General features: G+C 36.5%; 1 protein-coding gene across 18 annotated transcripts in view; it reads right to left on the minus strand.

Moving 5' to 3' along the window:
* Positions 1–20,251, minus strand: part of EIF4G3 (eukaryotic translation initiation factor 4 gamma 3) — a 350,821-nt gene that overhangs the window by 151,772 nt on the left and 178,798 nt on the right. For 7 of the 18 annotated variants that reach the window (XM_044237358.1, XM_044237356.1, XM_044237348.1 and 4 more), the window contains 6 exons: positions 19,541–19,636; positions 17,975–18,088; positions 14,422–14,454; positions 3,654–3,674; positions 2,622–2,801; positions 1,940–2,054 (listed from right to left, as the gene is read on the minus strand). In XM_044237358.1, the coding sequence (XP_044093293.1) occupies positions 1,940–2,054; positions 2,622–2,801; positions 3,654–3,674; positions 14,422–14,454; positions 17,975–18,088; positions 19,541–19,570 (493 nt within the window). In that variant the 5' untranslated portion in view covers positions 19,571–19,636. The remainder of the gene's footprint in view (positions 1–1,939; positions 2,055–2,621; positions 2,802–3,653; positions 3,675–14,421; positions 14,455–17,974; positions 18,089–19,540; positions 19,637–20,251) is intronic. The other 11 variants (XM_044237350.1, XM_044237343.1, XM_044237357.1 and 8 more) reach the window with 7 other exon arrangements.

The following is a 20,251-nucleotide window of genomic DNA, read 5'->3' on the forward strand; positions in this document are numbered from 1 at the left end:
ATGAAGTGTATCACTTTGCAACTGGCAGTCTCACAAGCAATAGTAACCAAGTTGTAAAAAAAGGTTTTCCCAGGGCGCTTGGGTGGCTCAGTCGTTGAGCCTCTGCCTTAGGTCCTGATCCCAGGGTTCTGGGATTGAGTCCCGCATCGGGCTCCCTACTCGGCGGGAAGCCTGCTTCTCCCTCTCCCAATCCCACTGCTTCTGGTCTCTCTCTCTCTCTCTCTCTCTCTCTGTGTGTGTGTCTGTCAAATAAATAACTAATTAAAATCTTAAAAAACAAAAACAGAAAAAGGAAAAAAAAAAAAAGGAAAAGTTTTCCCTTTTCTAGAAGTAGTAAAACCAGGTAACACTTGGTTCCTTGGCCTGTTTCACCTCAAAACCTAAGGGAAATGTTCTTGAGCTATTCTAATGCCAATTAATTCTGATGTAAAGAACTGAGACACTAAATCTCAATGTTACGAAATTGGTGAGTGGATACCTATTTATCTAAAAGTAGATTATACTGGGGTGCCTGGGTGGCTCAGTGGGTTAAAGCCTCTGCCTTCAGCTCAGGTCATGATCCCAGGGTCCTGGGATCGAGCCCCACGTTGGGCTCTCTACTCGTCGGGGAGCCTGCTTCTCCCTCTCCCTCTGCCTGCCTCTCTGCCTACTTGTGACCTCTGTCTGTCAAATAAATAAATAAAATCTTAAAAAAATAAGTTAATTAATTAATAAAATAAAATAGATTACACTATCTTAAAAGAACAAGTTAAAATTTTAATATGTCCTTACTGGTAGCAGAAAAGATCAATGCTTAGTGAATCCAAAAGTTTAATTTTTCAAGAATTTGCTGATTTTAACTCTTAGAATTTACTTTCTATATAATAAACCAAGTATAATATGTGCTAGAAATTTATGGAATAAGTCATCTTAGTACTGGTTCACAAAGTATAAACATGTCACTTATTTCTCTACATTAAAAACATTTGTGATTTTTTAAGGCATTTTCATTTCACTAATTCTCATAACCTTCCTATGACACAAATCTTATCACAATTTTGCAGAAAAGGAATCACAGAAACACTGAATTATACTCAAGCATTCCACTCCAATACCTCGTCACTATTTTAGGTGCTAGGGATACCAGAGTGAACAAAACAATAAAATTCACTGTCTTTCTGGATACTATATTCTAGCAGGAAAACGTTAACAAACATTTTGGTAAATGGTGATAAATGTTTGGAGAAAAATCATGAACGGGAGATAAGTTATAACTGACCCTTGAACAACACACGCATCAGGGGCACCCTCTGCTCGCCTGCATGCAGTCCAAAATCCATGTATAAGTTTTGAAGCCCCAAAATCTTATCTAATATAGCTTACTGCTGACTGAGAAGCCTTACCAATAATGTAAACAGCTAACAGATATTTTATATGTTATATGTAATACATATATATGTATACATATATATATGTATACATATATATTCTTACAAAAGCGTTAAGCTAAGAGATAAGGTAATGTTGTTAAAGAAATCGTAAGAGAAAACACATTTACAGTACCATACTGTATCTATCAAAAAAATTATTGTTTAAGTGATCCCATGCAGTTCAAACCTATGATGTTCAACAGCCAACTGTGTATTTATTCCATCAGCAAAAATCCAATAAAAATCTAAGTATGAGTTGGTTGCAGATTCAGAACCTTAAGACATGGGTTCTTTGCAACAGAATTACCAGCTCTTCCAGGTGGTGTCATTAACTAAATATAGTTCTGTAATACCCTTTCCTTGTAAATCACTCCCTAAAAAGCTTTTGATTCAGAACTGTTTGCAACATTTTATTTAAAAATTCTTTATACCACTAAAACCTCACTGACTAAACTGATCAGCCAAACACAAAAACGAACTAGCAGGAACTCCTCCGTACTAGCAGGAACTCCTCCATATTTCATACTTACCGTAAGCATTAGGGAAGTCCCCAGGTCCTGGTCCAGGATAAAAAGGCCCTGGCCCTGGTGGCTGAACTGGATACTGTTGTGGGGGCCCAACATAAGGAGGGCCACTATGACGGTACTATAAAAGAGAAATTAAAGATATTTATAAATAATATGAAGATGCCTTACTATTAAAAAAAAAAGTTGTGTGTGTGTATAAGACAATTACTGAAATAAGGTGAAAACTCTCGGTTAAATACATTAAAAAATGCTTGCCTGCCATCAAGATGCAATGAGGATGAAGAGAAAGATGTGCAGTAGGTAAAAACCTTACAGCACATCAGTGCACAGACAGACATCAGCTCGCTGTAAAATTATTTCAGGCTGGTAGCTTTCAATGAAACTGAATGTTATCACAGGAAGAGCATAATTACTGAGTCTGTTTTAGAGCAGATGGATATGGGAAAGGGATGGGGTAAAAGCAAGAAAATAAAAATAATTTCTCAAACATCTTAGAAAAATGGAAGAGAAATATCTCCTTACAATATTATGGAAAATGACAAAATGGCCAGACTTACAGCCAACAGAAAAGTTCACATACCACTAAAAACCAATGCCATCACCCACCCTCCCTGCTTCCTCTGATGAGAATTTGGGTTAATTCCCACTCTATTGCTGGACCACACAAACCTGACAGATACTTTACCTGTGGAATACAGTACTGAGGACCCTGGGGCACTGGGTACGGCATGGGCAGATGGTTAACCATCATGATGTGCTGATTGGCCTGATACACTGCAGTGGGTGTCTGTGCACCAGGACGAATGGAAGGACTGCTGTTCGGGATGGTAGCTCTAGGAGGCTGTATCTGAGGCCTCTGAAAAAACTGAGGAGGGGAGAAAAAAAATATTTAGTTTTTTTACTAAGGGGAATGTGTAAATTTTACTATCTTGAGCTTTCTCCTTTTGTCCACTAATAGAAATTTTACCAACTGAATTGGAAATACAATATACACAAAAAGAGGCTAAACTGCATGTGGCTGGGATCACTAAAAATATTCTATACTAGAATATTTTTAAGTCAAGTTTTGATCAGTGCTATCACATATATGAAAACAGTAAGGCACTCACTTTAAAAATGAAGCCTCAGCGATCTTAAACAAAAAATTATATACCATAATTATTAATTTTAAAATGTGTGATAAAATAACAAAAGGAGTAGCTTGTGTTTCTCTAAAAGTTGTTCTACTATATAAAAGTACTTATATTAAAAATTAAAAGCAGTCCCCTAAAAAGCTACCATTCAAGTAATTTATAAAATATTTCTAGACTTAAAGATTTTCATCTCAGTCTATCGAAGTCAAGTTAAAGTAAAACTATCAGGAGAGTTGTCACATGCCGATTTATTACATGAAGAGAATGGCCTTGCTTTTCTAAAAAGTGGCAACCCCATATTAAATTGAACCCAATTTTGCTTTCTTGAATAGTTTGCAATAAAAGTGGAAAATTTAGACAGACTTAAGAATGGTCTGGAAGGAGCAGAACTCAAATTTATCAAATGGCAGCCAGTACCTGTGGTTATTTATGGCTCTCACTGCAGGCTTAAAAGCCTTGAAACAATATACCAACAATAAATTCTCACCGTGAATGCATGTATATTCATCAGCAAACAATCAATCTCACTGTAATAATAAGGGAACAGAGTAATAAAGAGGCCATGCAGAACCAGTAGTTGTTACCTGGATGGGTCTGAATCCTCCCTTCAATTATGAAGCAAGAAAGCAGCAGGAAACAGAAAGAAAGCCAATGGAAAAGCTTATAGATCAGTAGGAAGGGGTAGGACATAGCATGCAGCTCAACAAAAATATCTTTCTATTTAGTAATAATAGGAGAAGAAGGAAGATTAGAAAATCAGAATGACAATTCTCCACTTGAGAATTCAAGGACACATGGAACTGAAGAACTGAATCACACTTAATATAAATAAATACAGTGGCAAAAATATTCTTATAGTAGCTACAAATTATAACAGTTTGAAAGGATATGTCTGTTTTAAAGTACAGGTGGGACTGATTCCTGTTCTTGGCTCTACAGATACCCATTATGTGATATGGCATTAGTTATTTAGCTTCTCTATGATCCACCATCTTTAATGGAGAAAGTAGTTAATAATAAAAGTGCCATTCATTATTTTAAAGTTTGCAAATGTCCTAAGAAAAACTAAACTTTTCAAAATATATCAGGCCCTTCAGGAAAGAAATCTGCTCTTCTCAATTAACACAGAATATAAGAACCCACTTAAAGCTTTAAAATGGGGAAACATAAAACTAGTCTTAAAATGTGGTTTAGCTCCAAAATTTCTTAAGTTGTCTCACAATTCCAGACATGAATACTGATTATGATTGGTCCAAATAAAGCAAGGATGAGCTTTGACCTTTGGGCCCACTCAGGTCTTATCCTGCCTTACTAAACATCAAGTCACCTACACATAGTAGAAGAAATGACTTTTTATTTTGTGTTGTTTGGAAGAATTAGGATCCAACGTCCAAGGCTCATCCCCATTTGGCCTTCACAACCCAGGACAAAGAAAGCCCTAAAAAGAGTAAGTCACAGAAATGCAATAGACAGTACAGCAGGAGAATGGAGTGGATGAGGGAACCAGATGGGAAAGGCCATAAAGAGTAGTTGATGAAGATGAAAAGAAAGTACAAGCAGCAAAGCTGATAACAGGAACCTGGGCTGGACCACCCCAATAACAATAGTCTTGCTGTTATCTCCACTGACACAGTTTTGGTGACAGACACAAGAATTCTGTTGGCTGCAACCAAGAACATGAACTAATAAACTTTGCATCCTACACTTCGCCTCTCTTAATTACACAGCAGACAGAATCTATTATTCATCAATGTATGTGAGCTGTAAACACACTTCATGAATGAACTTAAGCATTTTTATAACTTGGTTAATATGACAGGAGCCACAAAACTGTTACAGGCCTCAAAGAGAGGACAGTCATTCATCTGCTCAACTTAATGAGCATTACAACATGTTGGATGCGGTGGACAGAAATCTTACTCCTGTAAGATCCTCTTCCACCAACTCTAGAGGGCAGCCAAGACAAAGAGAGTATCAAACACAACAGGTGATGATTCACTGTAGTTATATTATCACAAAATTTTGTAAGAATATTTACTTTAAGAATATTTACTGCCTAGTGCACTGAAGAGGCATGGTGTTACTAACTTGTGCAGAGCAAGGAAAGCATATATGGGCAAAGTTTCTCCACAATTCTAACAGTTTACTGTATGTGAGTCCTTCTCCTGGCACTAGTTTCCAACTCCTCTGCTGGGGTTTTTAACGCCCTGATTATGACAGTTGAGAATACAGCTTATTCAAGGAGGATTCAGAAGCCTATTTTCTTCAGTAGTTTTAAAAAAAGAAATAAGTGTTTCTGATGATAGTGCTAATATTATCATACAGCCGAACCCACAAAACCACAAAATTTATGGTTATGTGGACATGCAATATTTCTTATAAACTAAGACTTCAGCTTTGAAGCAGTGTAGGAGAGTGTATTCACATATGCATATTAAATAACACTGAAGCTTGATATAGCACTTACTAGCTACCAGGTACTACTCCAATTATTTTCCACATATAGTAAATTATTCTTAAAACAAACCTCTAAGGCAGGTAGTATTATTAACACCTCCATTAGATACATGGAGAAATTGAGGGACAGGGAGATTAAGTAACTTTCTAAAGGTCTCCCACCCATAATTTAATAAGCACAGTCAGATTTAGGTGTATAAACTTTAACTGTTACACACCCTACTTCTCATGAAATGGAACACCCCTCATATTTTCAAACAACTGTTGACAGTCAAAAGAAATTTTTTCTAAGGCCCAGGGGATGTGGTGAGACCTTTCTCCAAGTGCACTAATGGGCGGCATATCCCTCAATCGTAACATTCCTGTTAACAACAATTACTTCACAAAATTCATGCTTATTATACAGGAAAATAAATTTCTTCTACTTACAAGACTCTAATTCTCTATCTCCCTTAAAGTAACTGATAACTGTTCATATGCTTTTACTTCCTCGGTACAACATTTAACAGACCTTTTACTCAAACTCACTGCACAAGAATTTTATAAGGACAGGCTGTCTGGAGCTTATTTTTCACCCTTAAGAAGTTCCCTCCCTTCCTCATTCTCCCCTTCCCCTTCCCCCATACGGGAGATTCTACTATCTATAGGACTAAAAAAGGTGTAATGACTGGAAAGGCAAAGAAATAAAAAGAGAATGTGCTAAAGAAACAAATAAAAGAAATAAAAAGAGAAATAAAAAATGAATGTACTCTCTCCTAATCATTCAATTGTAAATTTAGAGTTAGATTTAATAGTGGTACAAGAAATTAAAAATCTGTGGGTGGGTATGGCAGCAAACTACATGTAAATGTGAATGGGCCTTCCCAAACTGCTTGCAATGTTTCTGAATCCCTTTTCCTCTCCACTAATCAAACTCTCTGGGATGCTAGATGGAAGGACAGTACAAGCCATTTAGTCCAACTACATACCTAAAATTTAAATCTCTTATTTGACATGCCCTTCAGGTTACGACACTTGAGCAACCAAAGACACAGTCCATTTCATTATTAAATGGAGTTCTGACTTTCCTTTTACTGGCTCCAAATTTTTCTCTCTGTATCATTTTCCCTCTGGTCCAATAAATATTCCTAAAATCACATCAAAGTCAAATCCTTCTTCCACAGAAGTGATAAATCTCTAAGTTATGTGGAGACATCCATCACTGCCAACCTTCACACCAATGTCTATTTTTTGTTCAAAGCCAATTACTACCCTCCATGCCCTGTCCCTCCAACCAACATATTAAATTCCCTTTTCAGTCTTCTCTCAATATGGTCCCACAGTTAAAAGTCTCACTAAATAGAGACCCAAACACAAATACCCAGGTGGTGTCTCCCTAGACTCTATCTGGGCTCAATCAATAAATTTATCTGTTGCTAAATGAAACAGCAACATCTCTCTCTTATTCTGGCTGACTATATTTCCATTAATAAAACCAAGAATAACAGGAGCTGTTTTGTCAACCACATTTTACTACTGACTGGTACCGAGTTACAATCTCATAAAACCCTTACGTCTTCTTTATATATAACCTGGCAACAAGTTATGTTCTTCCCTTTTGTATATACTCTTAGGGCTGTGTAATGAAGTTCAGATAGGGAATTGTGTATGTTGTTTCTTTGAAAATGTATTTGGCTAATTTCAAACCCATCATTTCAGACTGTACAGATACTTCTGGATTCCAAATGTATAATACAAGGTCAAAACCACGTAACTATCAGCAAATTTGACAGGCATGTCTTTAATCCAAGTCACTGATGAAAATGCCAGAAAAGACTAGGTAGAGAAGGGAGGAATCATGTACAACATAAGTATCATTCCATATCAAACCATAAGTGACTCTTAATCTCACGAAACAAACTGTGGGTTGCTGGGGGGAGGGGGGTTGGGAGAAGGGGGGTAGGGTTATGGACATTGGGGAGGGTATGTGCTTTTGGATAAATTGGAAGGGGAGGTGAACCATAAGAGACTATGGACTCTGAAAAACAATCTGAGGGGTTTGAAGTGGCGGGGGGGTGGGAGGTTGGGGTACCAGGTGGTGGGTATTATAGAGGGCACGGCTTGCATGGAGCACTGGGTGTGGTGAAAAAAATAATGAATACTGTTTTTCTGAAAATAAATAAATTGGGGGAAAAAAAAAGAATATGAAGACATTAATTAAAAAAAAAAAAAAGTATCATTCCCAAACTTGATTTCAATCTGTTTTAAGTCTTTATCTTTCAATGGTCCACTACTATGCCGCTCTCTCGCCAGGAGAATGGCAAGGAAAGAATCAGCTCTCATTTGAGGTGGCACTTTGTGCAACTTTTCCAAAGGGCTTGGATACATTTATAACAGAGGCTGAATTTAGAGTACTCATGATAGCTAACTTTCACTGTAACATTCTAGAAACCAAAAGGAAAATGTTACCCCTTGGAAAATACTTCTAAAGATGTGATAATTATACCGTTACCTAAAGTTTCCTTGCCAATAACATTAGGAATAAATGTTTTTTGAATATGTTGGCAATTCTATCACTTTTCATGACTTCACTCTTTCTAAAATCATCAAAAGACAAGGATATTGGGACGCCTGGGTGGCTCAGTTGGTTAAGCAGCTCCTTCGGCTCAGGTCATGATCTCAGCGTCCTGGGATCGAGTCCCACATCGGGCTCCTTGCTCAGCAGGGAGCCTGCTTCTCCCTCTGCCTCTGCCTGCCATTCTGTCTGCCTGTGCTCGCTCACTTCCTCTCTCTCTCTCTGATAAATAAATAAAATCTTAAAAAAAAAAAAAGACAAGGATATCTTTTTTAAAAACTACATAATAAGTTAATATTCTCTGAAAACTACCCATTCATTTTCAGCAACTCGAAAAATCATATTCAATCACATTAGTTCTTCCTATGTGGAAAAAACTACAGAATAATTATTATTTTGCAAAGCAATAAAAACTATATAAAAAATGTGCTCCTGAAATCCCTAGCTTTCTGCAATATATAGTTCAGCCTCCCAGAGGAACAGTAAGATTTGGAATTATGAATTTTTTAGGTTAATATATTTAAAAATTCTAAGGTACTTTTGAGAAAAATAACAGTGCTATAATTTTCTCACAAGTTGTAAGGGAATAAACAGTGAAGAGTCCACGTAATGGGATATCATTCAAGTATCAACCAGATACTTTGCTGACTTAACACCAATTTATAACGAATTCTAAATTCTTTCTGTACCTTCCTTGCATGTGGCCAATATCACGTAACTTATGTGTCATTAAGAATTAAAAGATGTAAGCTCTAGAGCTGAGTTGTCCAATAGAATAGCCACTCGCCATATTTGATGACTTACAATGAAAGATTCCGTTCTTCAGTTGCACTGCACAGTTTCAGTGCTCAATAGCCACATGTGGAAACGTGTCGTGAACAACACACTAACATTTTCACCACCATTACAAGAGTTCTACTAGATAGCAGTGCCATAGAGGATTATGTCAGATGGAAGGAAAAAACCCCGAGGATTCTGTTCAGGGACAGGTGTTCTGTCTGTCCATGCTGCAGACTCTGAAAAATGAGCATCCTTGTAGAATACTCTGCTCACAGGTAAAAACAGGCTGAGAGAGGAGGGAAAGATAGGCAGGTTATGTCACTGTTAAAGAAAATTGACATTTACCCAGAATCTACTATGTGCCAGGGACTCTGACAGGCAGGTTACTATGATCCTCATAACTCCCTTAGGAAGTAAGTGCAGTTGTTGTAAAACTTCAATATTTTATCACTTATGGGCATAGTTTATCCACTTCCCAAGATAAGAAATCTGAGGCTCGAAGTTAGTTTGTAGTGAAGCCAAGATTCCCAGTTATGCCAACTCCCAACCTGTATTTTCCTTTACTATTTCTGCCCTAACCTACAACTCTTTGGTGACTAAGGCATTAGATAAACTGCCCATGACTGACTTACATTAAGCTCTGAAAAATCTAAGAGGACTGGTCATAAGGCTGCATAAATGCTTGATCTTATTTACACTTGGCTTGATATACCAAGTCTAACCCCAGAAGCAAACTCTAAACTTTCATTTATTTTATTTTCCAAATCTAAGAAACTGCATAGAGCAATACAAATATTTCTCCACCAGAAACTAAGACTTCAAATGTAACAACACAAAAACCTTGAAGGGTCATAATGAAAAAAATTTAAAAAATAAAAATAAGCCAGCAGTTTTCTTTTCTTTTAATCTTTTAGTAAAAAGAACAAAACTACAACAGGAAAACATGCACAGTTTCAATGCTGTTTGCCACTAGGTAACATATTTCCTTGATGTGAAATACTGTTAAGCTTTAGCAAGCTTTTATTTGTTTACAATAAATCCAATTACTTCGAATATGGCACACTATTCAACATTTGTCAATATTATGGGAACTAAAATCATGTATCAACACATTGCAAAATATTTTTGTTCTATGAACACTTTTAAATACCAATTCCCTGATCTTTCTCAAAATGCAGACTACTCAGCCAAAGACTATAACCAACACTTGATCTCTGTTGTGAAATCCAAAAGTAAAATAAGGACAGGAACACAAGTAACTTTAAACCACAACTACACAAATTTCAACAACTAAACATGAAATTAATAACACAAGCCAGAATCTACATTATACCAAGTGACTTGCTTTACTTATGAGTGTACGTTCTGTTCTGTTTCTAATTACCTTGGGATTTTCAAACATCAGAGTAAAAATAGTTGCCATATTTCTAAAGCCATGGGTGTCTGCATATAAAATTACTTAGTACTTCTTCTTTTACCTTGTAAGAAAACTTAGTCTAATCTAAAGCTCTCTCCAGGCTACAAAATGCAAAAAGAATGGAACATCCTAATTAATTAATCTGAAAGAATCCCTGTAAAAGCCTAAAACTAAAAAACTAATGGTACTGGAAGAAGACACGGCTGACATAATTCTAACTGGAGCATGGTATCCCTAACTTGAGGGACTCAGTTAAGAGCTCTAGCTGGCCACACATAAAGATACTCTACCTAAAAGTAGTTCCAAGAAAAACATTCTGTAAGTTTCTTGATCCTATTCAACTAAAAATATCACTATCCAGAATGTTGTTTCATTTCAATTCAGTTAACTTCATTTTACAAAGAAGAAAAAAAAATATACACATAGGTTCTAGATTACTAAACTGGACAATCGTGTTTTCATTTCACAAGCAATTACCTCCAATTATCTTATCTAAATAGCAGTATTTTTATTCTTTGTAATGTTTATAGAACCAATGGTTACTAAGCAGTCACAAAAACTTAACGTATTTACAGTTGGACTTTAGAAACAACAATCACAGGAGCCATCATCCAGCATCAAATTACTGTGTTTAAAAAAAAAAAAAAATCAAAGCATGAAAGGATATGTGGTCAGAAAGGCAGCCACTGATGAACAATTCAATAAAGGAGAAATAGGAAATCTATTCACTAAGTCTAACTAGAAATAGCTAATTATAACCCCTGATTTAATTCTTTCTGGCCAAAGAAAACAATTACAGATTAAAAAATCATTTATGCCTTCAATTCACAACAAACCAAAAATAACCTAGGACATAGATGTTTTACCCTTTAAAAATGTATTCTATGTGTACCACTCAATGTTTTTTCCCATTTGCTCTCATTATACAAGTTTCTATGTACTGTTTTGTCTTATGAGCATCTCCTTCTCTATGAACCTCTACCTGACTGACTGACTGACTTTCTCTTTCTTTTCCTTCCTTCCTTTCCTTCCGTTTTCTTTTTTCTTTTTTTTTTTTAAGATTTTTTTTTAAATTTATTTATTTGAGAGACAGAGATCACAAGTAGGCAGAGAGGCAGACAGAGAGAGAGAGGAGGAAACAGGCTCACTGCAGAGAAGAGAGCCTGATGTGGGGCTCGATCCCAGGACCCTGGGATCATGACCTGAGCCGAAGGCAGAGGCGTTAACCCACTGAGCCACCCAGGCTCCCCTCCTTCCGTTTTTTTTTGAGACATCGGGTGGGGATGTGAGGAGGAGCACAGGGAGAGGGAAAGAATCTCAAGCAGGCTCCATGCCCACCAATGGAACCCGACATGGGGCTCGGTCTCACCACCCTGAGATCACAACCTCAGCCAAAAACCAAGAGTGGGACACTTACCCAACTAAGCCACCCAAGAAGCCCCTGTAACATGACTTTAGATTTGAGGAGAAGACTGTTTTAAATAAAAACTTCAACCATTTCTCAAGTGGGAAATAGTATCATCTCCATGGGGGTTATCTGGAAATATGTGAAGGTGTTTTTTGTTTTGTTTTTTTTTTTTAATTGTCACTGGGGGAATTCTACTGGCATTTAGAGTCCTAAGGTTGCTAAATGAACTGCAATTTACAGGGAAGGATTTCATAACTGGTTATCCCACCCAAAATGCCAATACCTATTCCATACTGGAACAAACCAAACTGGACTGTACAGCCATGGATAAAGCAGAGCAAACTCTTCCTAACAATTCGCTCTCTGCCACACCACGGCTTCAGCTAGCTCCCGCTCAGCAGTGTCACTTCAACTCCCGGCCCTCCCTCTCCTAGTTTTCCAAGGGGACTAATTCCTACTGCTGTCTCCACCAAAGTTATAGGTTTCCGTACTCAATTCTCTTTGGTGTTATGAAAAATTTTAAACTGCTATTTAGAAAGGAGGAATACCAGAGTAAAAAGCAGCCAGCTCTCTGAAGTTTTTGTATCCAAAAGTAACACTCTGGATTTATGATCCATCTCAAGAATTGGGTCTTCAAGAACTTGTGTCAGAAAGTAATTGTGTTCCTTGCTAATGAATAAATAGTAAGCATATACACACATGGAGTTCTACTTTTCTAATGGTTGAAACATGCCATAACTTTACAAGCATCATCCCATAGCTAAATAAAGAACCAATCTGCCAAAACTTTGAGTCATATGACACAGGAAAATCATTTCAGAAATGAAATCAACCTTTTCTCACCAAGTCTCCTTTAAGTGTTCCTTGGTTTTTCGAATTAAAGAAGACAAAGAGTATCACAAGACTTTAGGCTCAAGAGAAAGTTCAGAAAACAAATTTTCCCAGAGTAGACTCTTTTATAAAGGCTTAACTACAACATCCCTATTTGAGGACCAATGCAATTGAACAGAAATTATAGAAACACTCAGCCTTATATGAAGGAGCTTAGAAACAGTTTTTCCTAATCAGTAGTTTTTTTCCTACACTGCTTTTGGAACAGAGAACTCCCAGGTTTCTCTGTTAGGAATAGTTCTATGGCTTGATCCATGACTAAAATTTAAGCCTTGCCTCTATGACCGTTGACAAAATATTTTATAAAATTTATAATCAACCTTTTTACCTATGGGCTTATCTTCCTTTCAATTATAAGTAATCAATGTAGAATTGTAGTATATGCCAAACACTGCTAATCACTGTCCTTCCATTATTTCATTTACTCTTCATATCAGTCCTAAGATGGGTACTAGTATTGTCCCCATTTTACAGATGAGAAAACAAGCTGGGACCAATGAATAAATTGCCCAAAACCACTCAGTTAGTAAGACTCAGACCTAGGTCTAGTTGACACCACACTGCAAGCTCTTAAAGTACTTTAACAACGTTGTCTGTTGATACTAAAAAATACCCGAATTTTATTTCTTCATCTAACCCAAAGAACTGCCATCCATTTCACATAACCATATCTGAGTTCTCCTGCAAAGTGTCCTTAGCACCTCAGAATATGCTTGGTTTTATATCATCTAAATTGAAAAGACTTCATTTTGAAAAATAGAGCCTTATATCACTGGTAGACAATGAAATCCAGCAATTACACCATGTCCATTTACTCAATAATAAGAATTCTAACTATGATTAACACAGGTAAACAATGGGCAACACTTCTTTCATTTTATCAAACCATGCTAGGCTGCATAACAGTATCAAAAAACAGCTACCACTTCCTGCTGTTTACTTTGTGTCAGATGCCTAAAGAATCTTATCTCTAAAATGGAGGGCATTTATTCCCGTTTTCCATATGAGGGAACTAAGGCTCAGAAAAAGATCTGTTTAACCCAGATTGTTGCACAGTAAAGCTGGTAATATGAACCCAGATCTGTAAGGCCTAGGCCCTTTCAACTATAGCAAGAGAAAATGTTTCAGGATACTCTGTAAGAAGCTATTTGGAGGGAAAAACCCTGCAAGGTTTTTCTTTATCCCAAACCACCTCCCCTAGTATATTCCTGCTAAATAAATTAGTGTCAGCATATACATTTTTAAATTTTAATTTATATAATTACTTCATTTAAAAAGAACCAACTGGCTACAAATATTAAAATTAAATAATGTATTTATTTTCTATGTACCCTGAGAATAATTCTATGAAACAAATGACTATGTATTAACTGTTAATTTGATATTAGATCTAAGTTAGTAACTGAGATTAAGTGGTTTTAGAAATACTAATGCTATTTTATACACATCAATACAAGTTACATCAGAATGTTAACAGAAAACCCTTAGAATGTTGCCTGTTCCAGTCAAATTTAAACAACACATATAACCACAAAATCTGTGAGGGCTTACCATATGTGAAAATTTTCAGGGTTCCCTAAATTGAGAGCAATTATTGTTTTGGGGGGAAAAAACCACTTTATTATTTTTAAATTGTGTCATTAACAGAAGGGATTGTGTTCGTTAATAACAAAATGCCGTGAAATTAGTGAAGGACAAAAAGAACAGAATCACAGGAGACTGGAGCTACTCCTAAAGAGTACCGGTTGGGTGGTTCCCTGGAATGGCAGCATTCTAAGGGTCAGCAGCTACTAACGCCCCCACCTATTAGTTAAAGGTGATAGTGAAGGGGCAAGGGTACAGTACCTGGTGATGGGCAGGTCGAGGCCCCGCTGCAAACTGAGAAAAGGAGGGAAAACAAACACAAAAGGAAAGGCACAAAGAGTCAGAAACACCACAACAAAAACCAAAATGTCACACAATATGCCAAAAGAAAAAAACCCACAAGAAAAAAAGAAAAAAAAGAAAAACAAAAACACAAACAGTCAAAGCTTTGCTGCAGGACAGTGACAGACAGGTACTAAGATTCAACAGGTTAACACCACTCCAGCTATAGTTTGCCATTTATCAGCTGGGAGAGAAACAGCTAAGCTGTTAGGCACGTAAGGGTATCTCTCTGATAGGAATATTAAAAAAAAAAAATCCTAAAATAAAGCAAAAGAAGGTTTGAAATACTAAGTGATTATATTAAGACAAACATGAAAAAGTCAAGGGTGCTTATGCAACTGATACAGCTGGAGGAAATGGAGAAGTTTTTATATTATAAGAAATAGCCAGGAGGTAATTAAAATGTCCAACAGGAATTACAGAATGTTAACAGGACCGATTTCAAATTCACTTTAGTTTAATGGGGTATCTCACACGTGAAATGGAAATTTCAGTATCTTCCTTTATTTCTTTAAAGAATAAAATTTCATTTATATATCTATAAATATACAAATATATTTATAATATATAAATATATATATTTAAATATATAAATTACGACATATATATTTAAATACAATTAACTAGTAAAGTTTAATATCAGGCATACCAAAGCAAATAGCTGGTAAAGAACATCACCCTCTAAAATGATTAATCAAAGTGGTACTATTATAAGCTCAGGAAGAAAAAAGAGTGAAAGAAATCAAATCTCTCATTTTTTATACACAACAGCACAACACTGTCCATATGTACCTACTGCTATTTGATACTGAGAATAAAAACAAACAAAAAAATATAATTCCTTAGCCCAACAGAGTGCTTAAAAGCAGGTAATACACACTCTCTGACTTTCCCTAATGTACAATGAAAGAAAAAGCTTTCCTACTAATAAAATTTTAAGTACTAAACTTGTAAGATCAACTATTCTTCACTAGACCATTAACTAGATTTCCAGTGTGACTTCACTAAAAAAGACAGAGAAAACTGTTCGGGACATAGTGTCATGTACTGGCTACTAATACATTAACTATTGAAATGTTAACAACCCCCTTAATAGTGAAAAGAAAATATTTACAAAGCAGTTTTGAACGCAAACCACAAGGACTTGAATGGAATACATTTAAGAAACTAAAATACGTCTTCAGTTATTTCCTAGAAAGCCTTCCTTCTATTAACTCAACACTGCAGGTGAATCAGACTGAAGATTAACTAAGAACCAATCCCTCATACTCAGAATTTAAGTTACATGCAAGAGATGTGGAATTATTCCCCAATTGCTGTTATTTCACGTAAATAATTTTCAAAAAATTGCAGTGGAGCACATGCCACAATGCAGGAGCTGGCTGAAGACTGCTTTATTAAGAATTCTTCTTAGAAGCTAAAATATCACCTATTTTTCAAGTAATGAAAAGTGTCTTAAACACAATCTGAAGTTTTTCAGCATAAATTAACGAGCCCTTGATGACCTGTGTGATTAGAGTGTGTTAGGTCAGCCATTGTATCTGCTAACTACTATAAAAGAGTTTTTTAGAATGATGATAAGGGCAACTTTACTTCGTGAACTTTTTCTCTTCATAGAAACTGAGGTCTTATATTTTCAGTTTTCCAATTATGAAAAGAAAACAGATCATACCTCTACTATGGACACCAAATTTCAAGAATAGGCAATACCACCCATGTGGTATGAAAGTAGGGGGTGGAAGTGAGATGTTTCTTCATGACACTTTTGAAGAAAATGAGAGAGAAGGGCCACGTTAAAAAATTAACCTGAGTATAGCAGTACCTGTCTTATCACTGTTCCACAGAAAGGTCTCATTTCTAAGGCTCTAAAATAAAAGTTGTAACTTCATGTATTCGGAAGGTTCCAATCAAAAGAGAACTTTCTATGAGCAAGAGGAGTACCTTATAAAATTACACATATATTTTTAAAAAACCAAAAACAAAAAAAAAACAAACCAAAAAAAAACCACAAGTTAGTTGGAAAGTACCCTAGTCTATTTTGCACTAGTCACCATTGGCTATTGAGCTTTCCACTTGGAATGACAACAGTCTTAATCCTATGGGTAACTGTAAGCAACAGAACAAACTGTAGTCGCTGCTGGCTCATATTAAAAATAGAAACATTCATTTCTTCTTTTTATTTTTTAAGGGGTTTTTAGATGGTGAGGACTGTAGATATTAAGGAAAGCAGCCTTCTGTGAACTTGGATCCAATATTAATGCCACCCACCCACCCATTCACTCACTCTTCTGTGCACAGTTGGCAACAGGGCATGGCCAACATAACACTGATGCATCTTTGGCACTTAGAACCACAAAATAGTACCAGTGGATACAGGTTACTGCAAAAGCCAAAACTGTTCCCCCTTCCAACGAGGCATTTAATAGATACTTTGGAGGCTATTTAAAAATAAACTATTTTTTAAAGAGTTCCAGTATAACCAGAAAATGGAACAGATAGGTAGCTGAACAGTACCTTTTTGTTTTTAAACAAATTTTCAATAATATGAATTTCACTAAGATACTATACATCAAATAGAAATACGGACACAAAGATAACCTGAAAGAGGGAGGGAGTGCCACGTGAAGCCACTTGGATTGCAAAGGCAGCTGTCCAGGGAAGAACAGAAGAGCCTAAACTGTGCAATTGCCAATGGCCCATTAATGCAGAAATAGAATGGAGTAAGCTTTAGCTGCTCTACAAAGCCAAGGGAAGGGTCCCTTCCTTAGTGCAACAGCTTACCTCTCCTCACCAGTTGAGATAGCTGTGGGATGGATGAGACTAAACTATGGCAACTTGGGATGTAGAAAGAAAATGCAATCCTGTCAAACTTCATATCCCAACTTCACCCTCCCAGCACCAACACAAATGAAATAAAGAAAACTGGACCCAAAACAACAAGCAAGAGTAGTCTAGGGTTTGCTAGTCTTGCACTTGTTTTGGGATATGTAATGGAATGTTATGTGTGTGGTTTTTAGTAATGGGCGTGGTAATGGTCACTAGCAGAGCAGATGGCAAAAATTGCATAGAGGATAGTATCTGAAGAGTTTATGACCACAGAAACATGGCTGACAACTACAGACAATTTCCTCTTTGATATTCAATTATAAAAAGGAAAGAGGGAAAAAGAAGCCTTGAAATTTATCTTTTAATATCAAATTTATCTGAAAGGGATATCCCTCTTCGAGTTTAAAATAAAGAACAATCTAAACCCCAAATTACTCCTGTCTAATTCCCAATCAAGAAGACCCACCCAATTTGTTATTCTTTTCCCCACTGTGCCTGGCAGAAACTGCCATGCTAGGTTAGACTTCCAGAGAAGAAGCAAAATCATAGCATTTCTGTTCATCAGCCAATAAATGGATGTGGTCAAAAATAATGAGTGCCAGAGGCACCACTGCCTGCAAGAAGTACAGTTTGTTATATTGCTTACAATGCAGTATTTTATCCAGCCTCTTCCAGCCAAGGACCTGTAAACGGGAGTCTGTTCCAAAACCTTCCTCCTCTTCCAGTTGTCTGTGCAATGTATTGGCACTGTTCTGCTGGGCTGTCAAAAAAACTGGTTTAGAGATGCAGCTCTTCAGTCAGGTTTTGCGCCAGTTCTAACCATGTAAATTTCTTTTCTTTCAATAATTATAAAAAGGGGATGGGGGTGAAGAGGGCCATAGTTCTTTGCAGTAAGAGCTTACCATAATGTCCCATGTTTAATGACTAGAAGCAGGGCCTATCTAAATTAATCTGGTGAGATCTCAGGCCCACTCCAAGTAGTCAAGTATCCACAACCCCAAACCACTCTCAGAACACAACTTGCATCGGACATCTTGTTGATCATTTCAGCAAAAAAAAAAAAGAAAGAAAGAAAGAAAGAAAAAGAAAAAGAAAAGAAAAAGGAAAAAAGAAAAAAAAAGACAAGCAAACAGGCAACTAGGACCAAAGTCCCACCTCTTTAGAAAGGTTCTTCCACCCCCTGGGGAGAACCAGGATCTAAGAACAGGTATTGGAGAAGAGGGCAATAGGGAAAAGGAAGACAGAAGAGGGTAAGAAAGAGATTACATTTTGGTGCAGTCCATGATCTCTAGTTCTTTGAGCAATTTTTCATACATTTCAACATTTCTCAGTTCATGCATAAAATCAAATGAATAGGAGCTAATGCAATGAAATACCCCTATACTACAGGCAAAAAAGCAGGGGTGGGAAACCAAAAGAAGATACCTGTACTCTGAGGAAAACACAGAGCTGAGATACAAGTAGGAATGTGAGATACGATGTGAGATGTTACAGAAGCACCTTCTGGCAAAAATTAGTCATGCAGGGCAGGAAACGACGTTCTAAGGAATGGACAGCTGAAGCCACTATATACTTTTGTGAAACAGAGGGATGAACCTAGAGTAAATTCTCAGTCTTTGCAATATTTATTGCAATCCATGTAAAGGATGAGCAAAGAGGATGACAGCATTTTAATTTGTATCGCAATTTATCTACCGTCTGAAACAATAAATATACCAATGGTGTGTGTCATGCATATGTCCAAACTGTCAAATGGTTAGAACTGTGCTAGCGACACCGATTCAGAAATCTTACTTCCCAAACTACTGAAATTTGAGAGTCTAATTAATGAAATTTAATTTACTTTTAAAATCACTGTGCTTTACTGTCCTCCTGAATTGTGAACAGTACAACAAATTAAGAGCTGAAATGAACCTGAATGCAACCAGATTTAAAAAAAAAAATCATGCCACAGAAAAGTAAAAGAAGATAAAAAGCTCCATTTCTTCTCTCAATAAATTTAAATTATTCCTATACTAAAAGTCTGAAAATTCAGTGCTGACCAACAACAACAACAATAATAATAGTAATAATAATAATAATAAAGTAAAATAAACTGTCCTTGGAACAAGTTTCCAAAAACGAGTAAAAGTTTTAGCCAAAGGAACCGAAGCTCCTAAAAACACAAACTTAAACGGAAAACACTGTCTAGAACAAGCTTCTGTATACTTACCGGAGAACGGGTTTGAGGTTGTGAATTCATTGTCTGAGGGGCTTGAGGGTATACCAACGTGGTTGGACCTGCATTCTGTCCAGAGGGATATGGGGTCTGTCAAAAAAATGTCAAGAATAATATCATATTTTGAATATACATGGCAGGATAACTCAAAGTATTCAAAAGAAATTTATTCAAGTATTTACTAGTACGGTTTACAACTCTACTTTTAAAAACTTATCTTTACCACAATACGCAGCAATTCAGAATCAGAGTGGCATTTTTTAAGAGGTTACTTTAGACACCTCCTGATAAGGAGACATCTGCAACCCAACAACTAAGTACAATGATTTGATAACCTAAGTACAAAGAGCACTCACTGTCAACTCATCTCTTTCAGAAGCGGACAGACCATGCCACAAACAAAATGAAACATGGCTGAGAGAATGTGTTATTGCTGTGGTGAGTTTTCCAAAGTATCTACAAGCAAAGGAAACCACTGAGGAAGACACCCCAGAGACAAATTAGCAGATCACTAGGTTTACTGCTATATTGTTGCTGTTCTTTTCCACTGCTTACACTTTAATCCTTTTACACGACCATTTTTTTTTTTACATAAAAATATATAATCAATACGAACTTTAGTCAAAAGCATGGGGTAAGTGGTGTTACGTACTAACTTACCATAGGTTTTCTGAAAATAAGAATATCAGCTTTTCATTATGAAAC

This window comes from Neovison vison, chromosome 2 (genome assembly GCF_020171115.1).
Source record: "Neovison vison isolate M4711 chromosome 2, ASM_NN_V1, whole genome shotgun sequence".
Lineage (NCBI taxonomy): Eukaryota > Metazoa > Chordata > Mammalia > Carnivora > Mustelidae > Neogale > Neogale vison.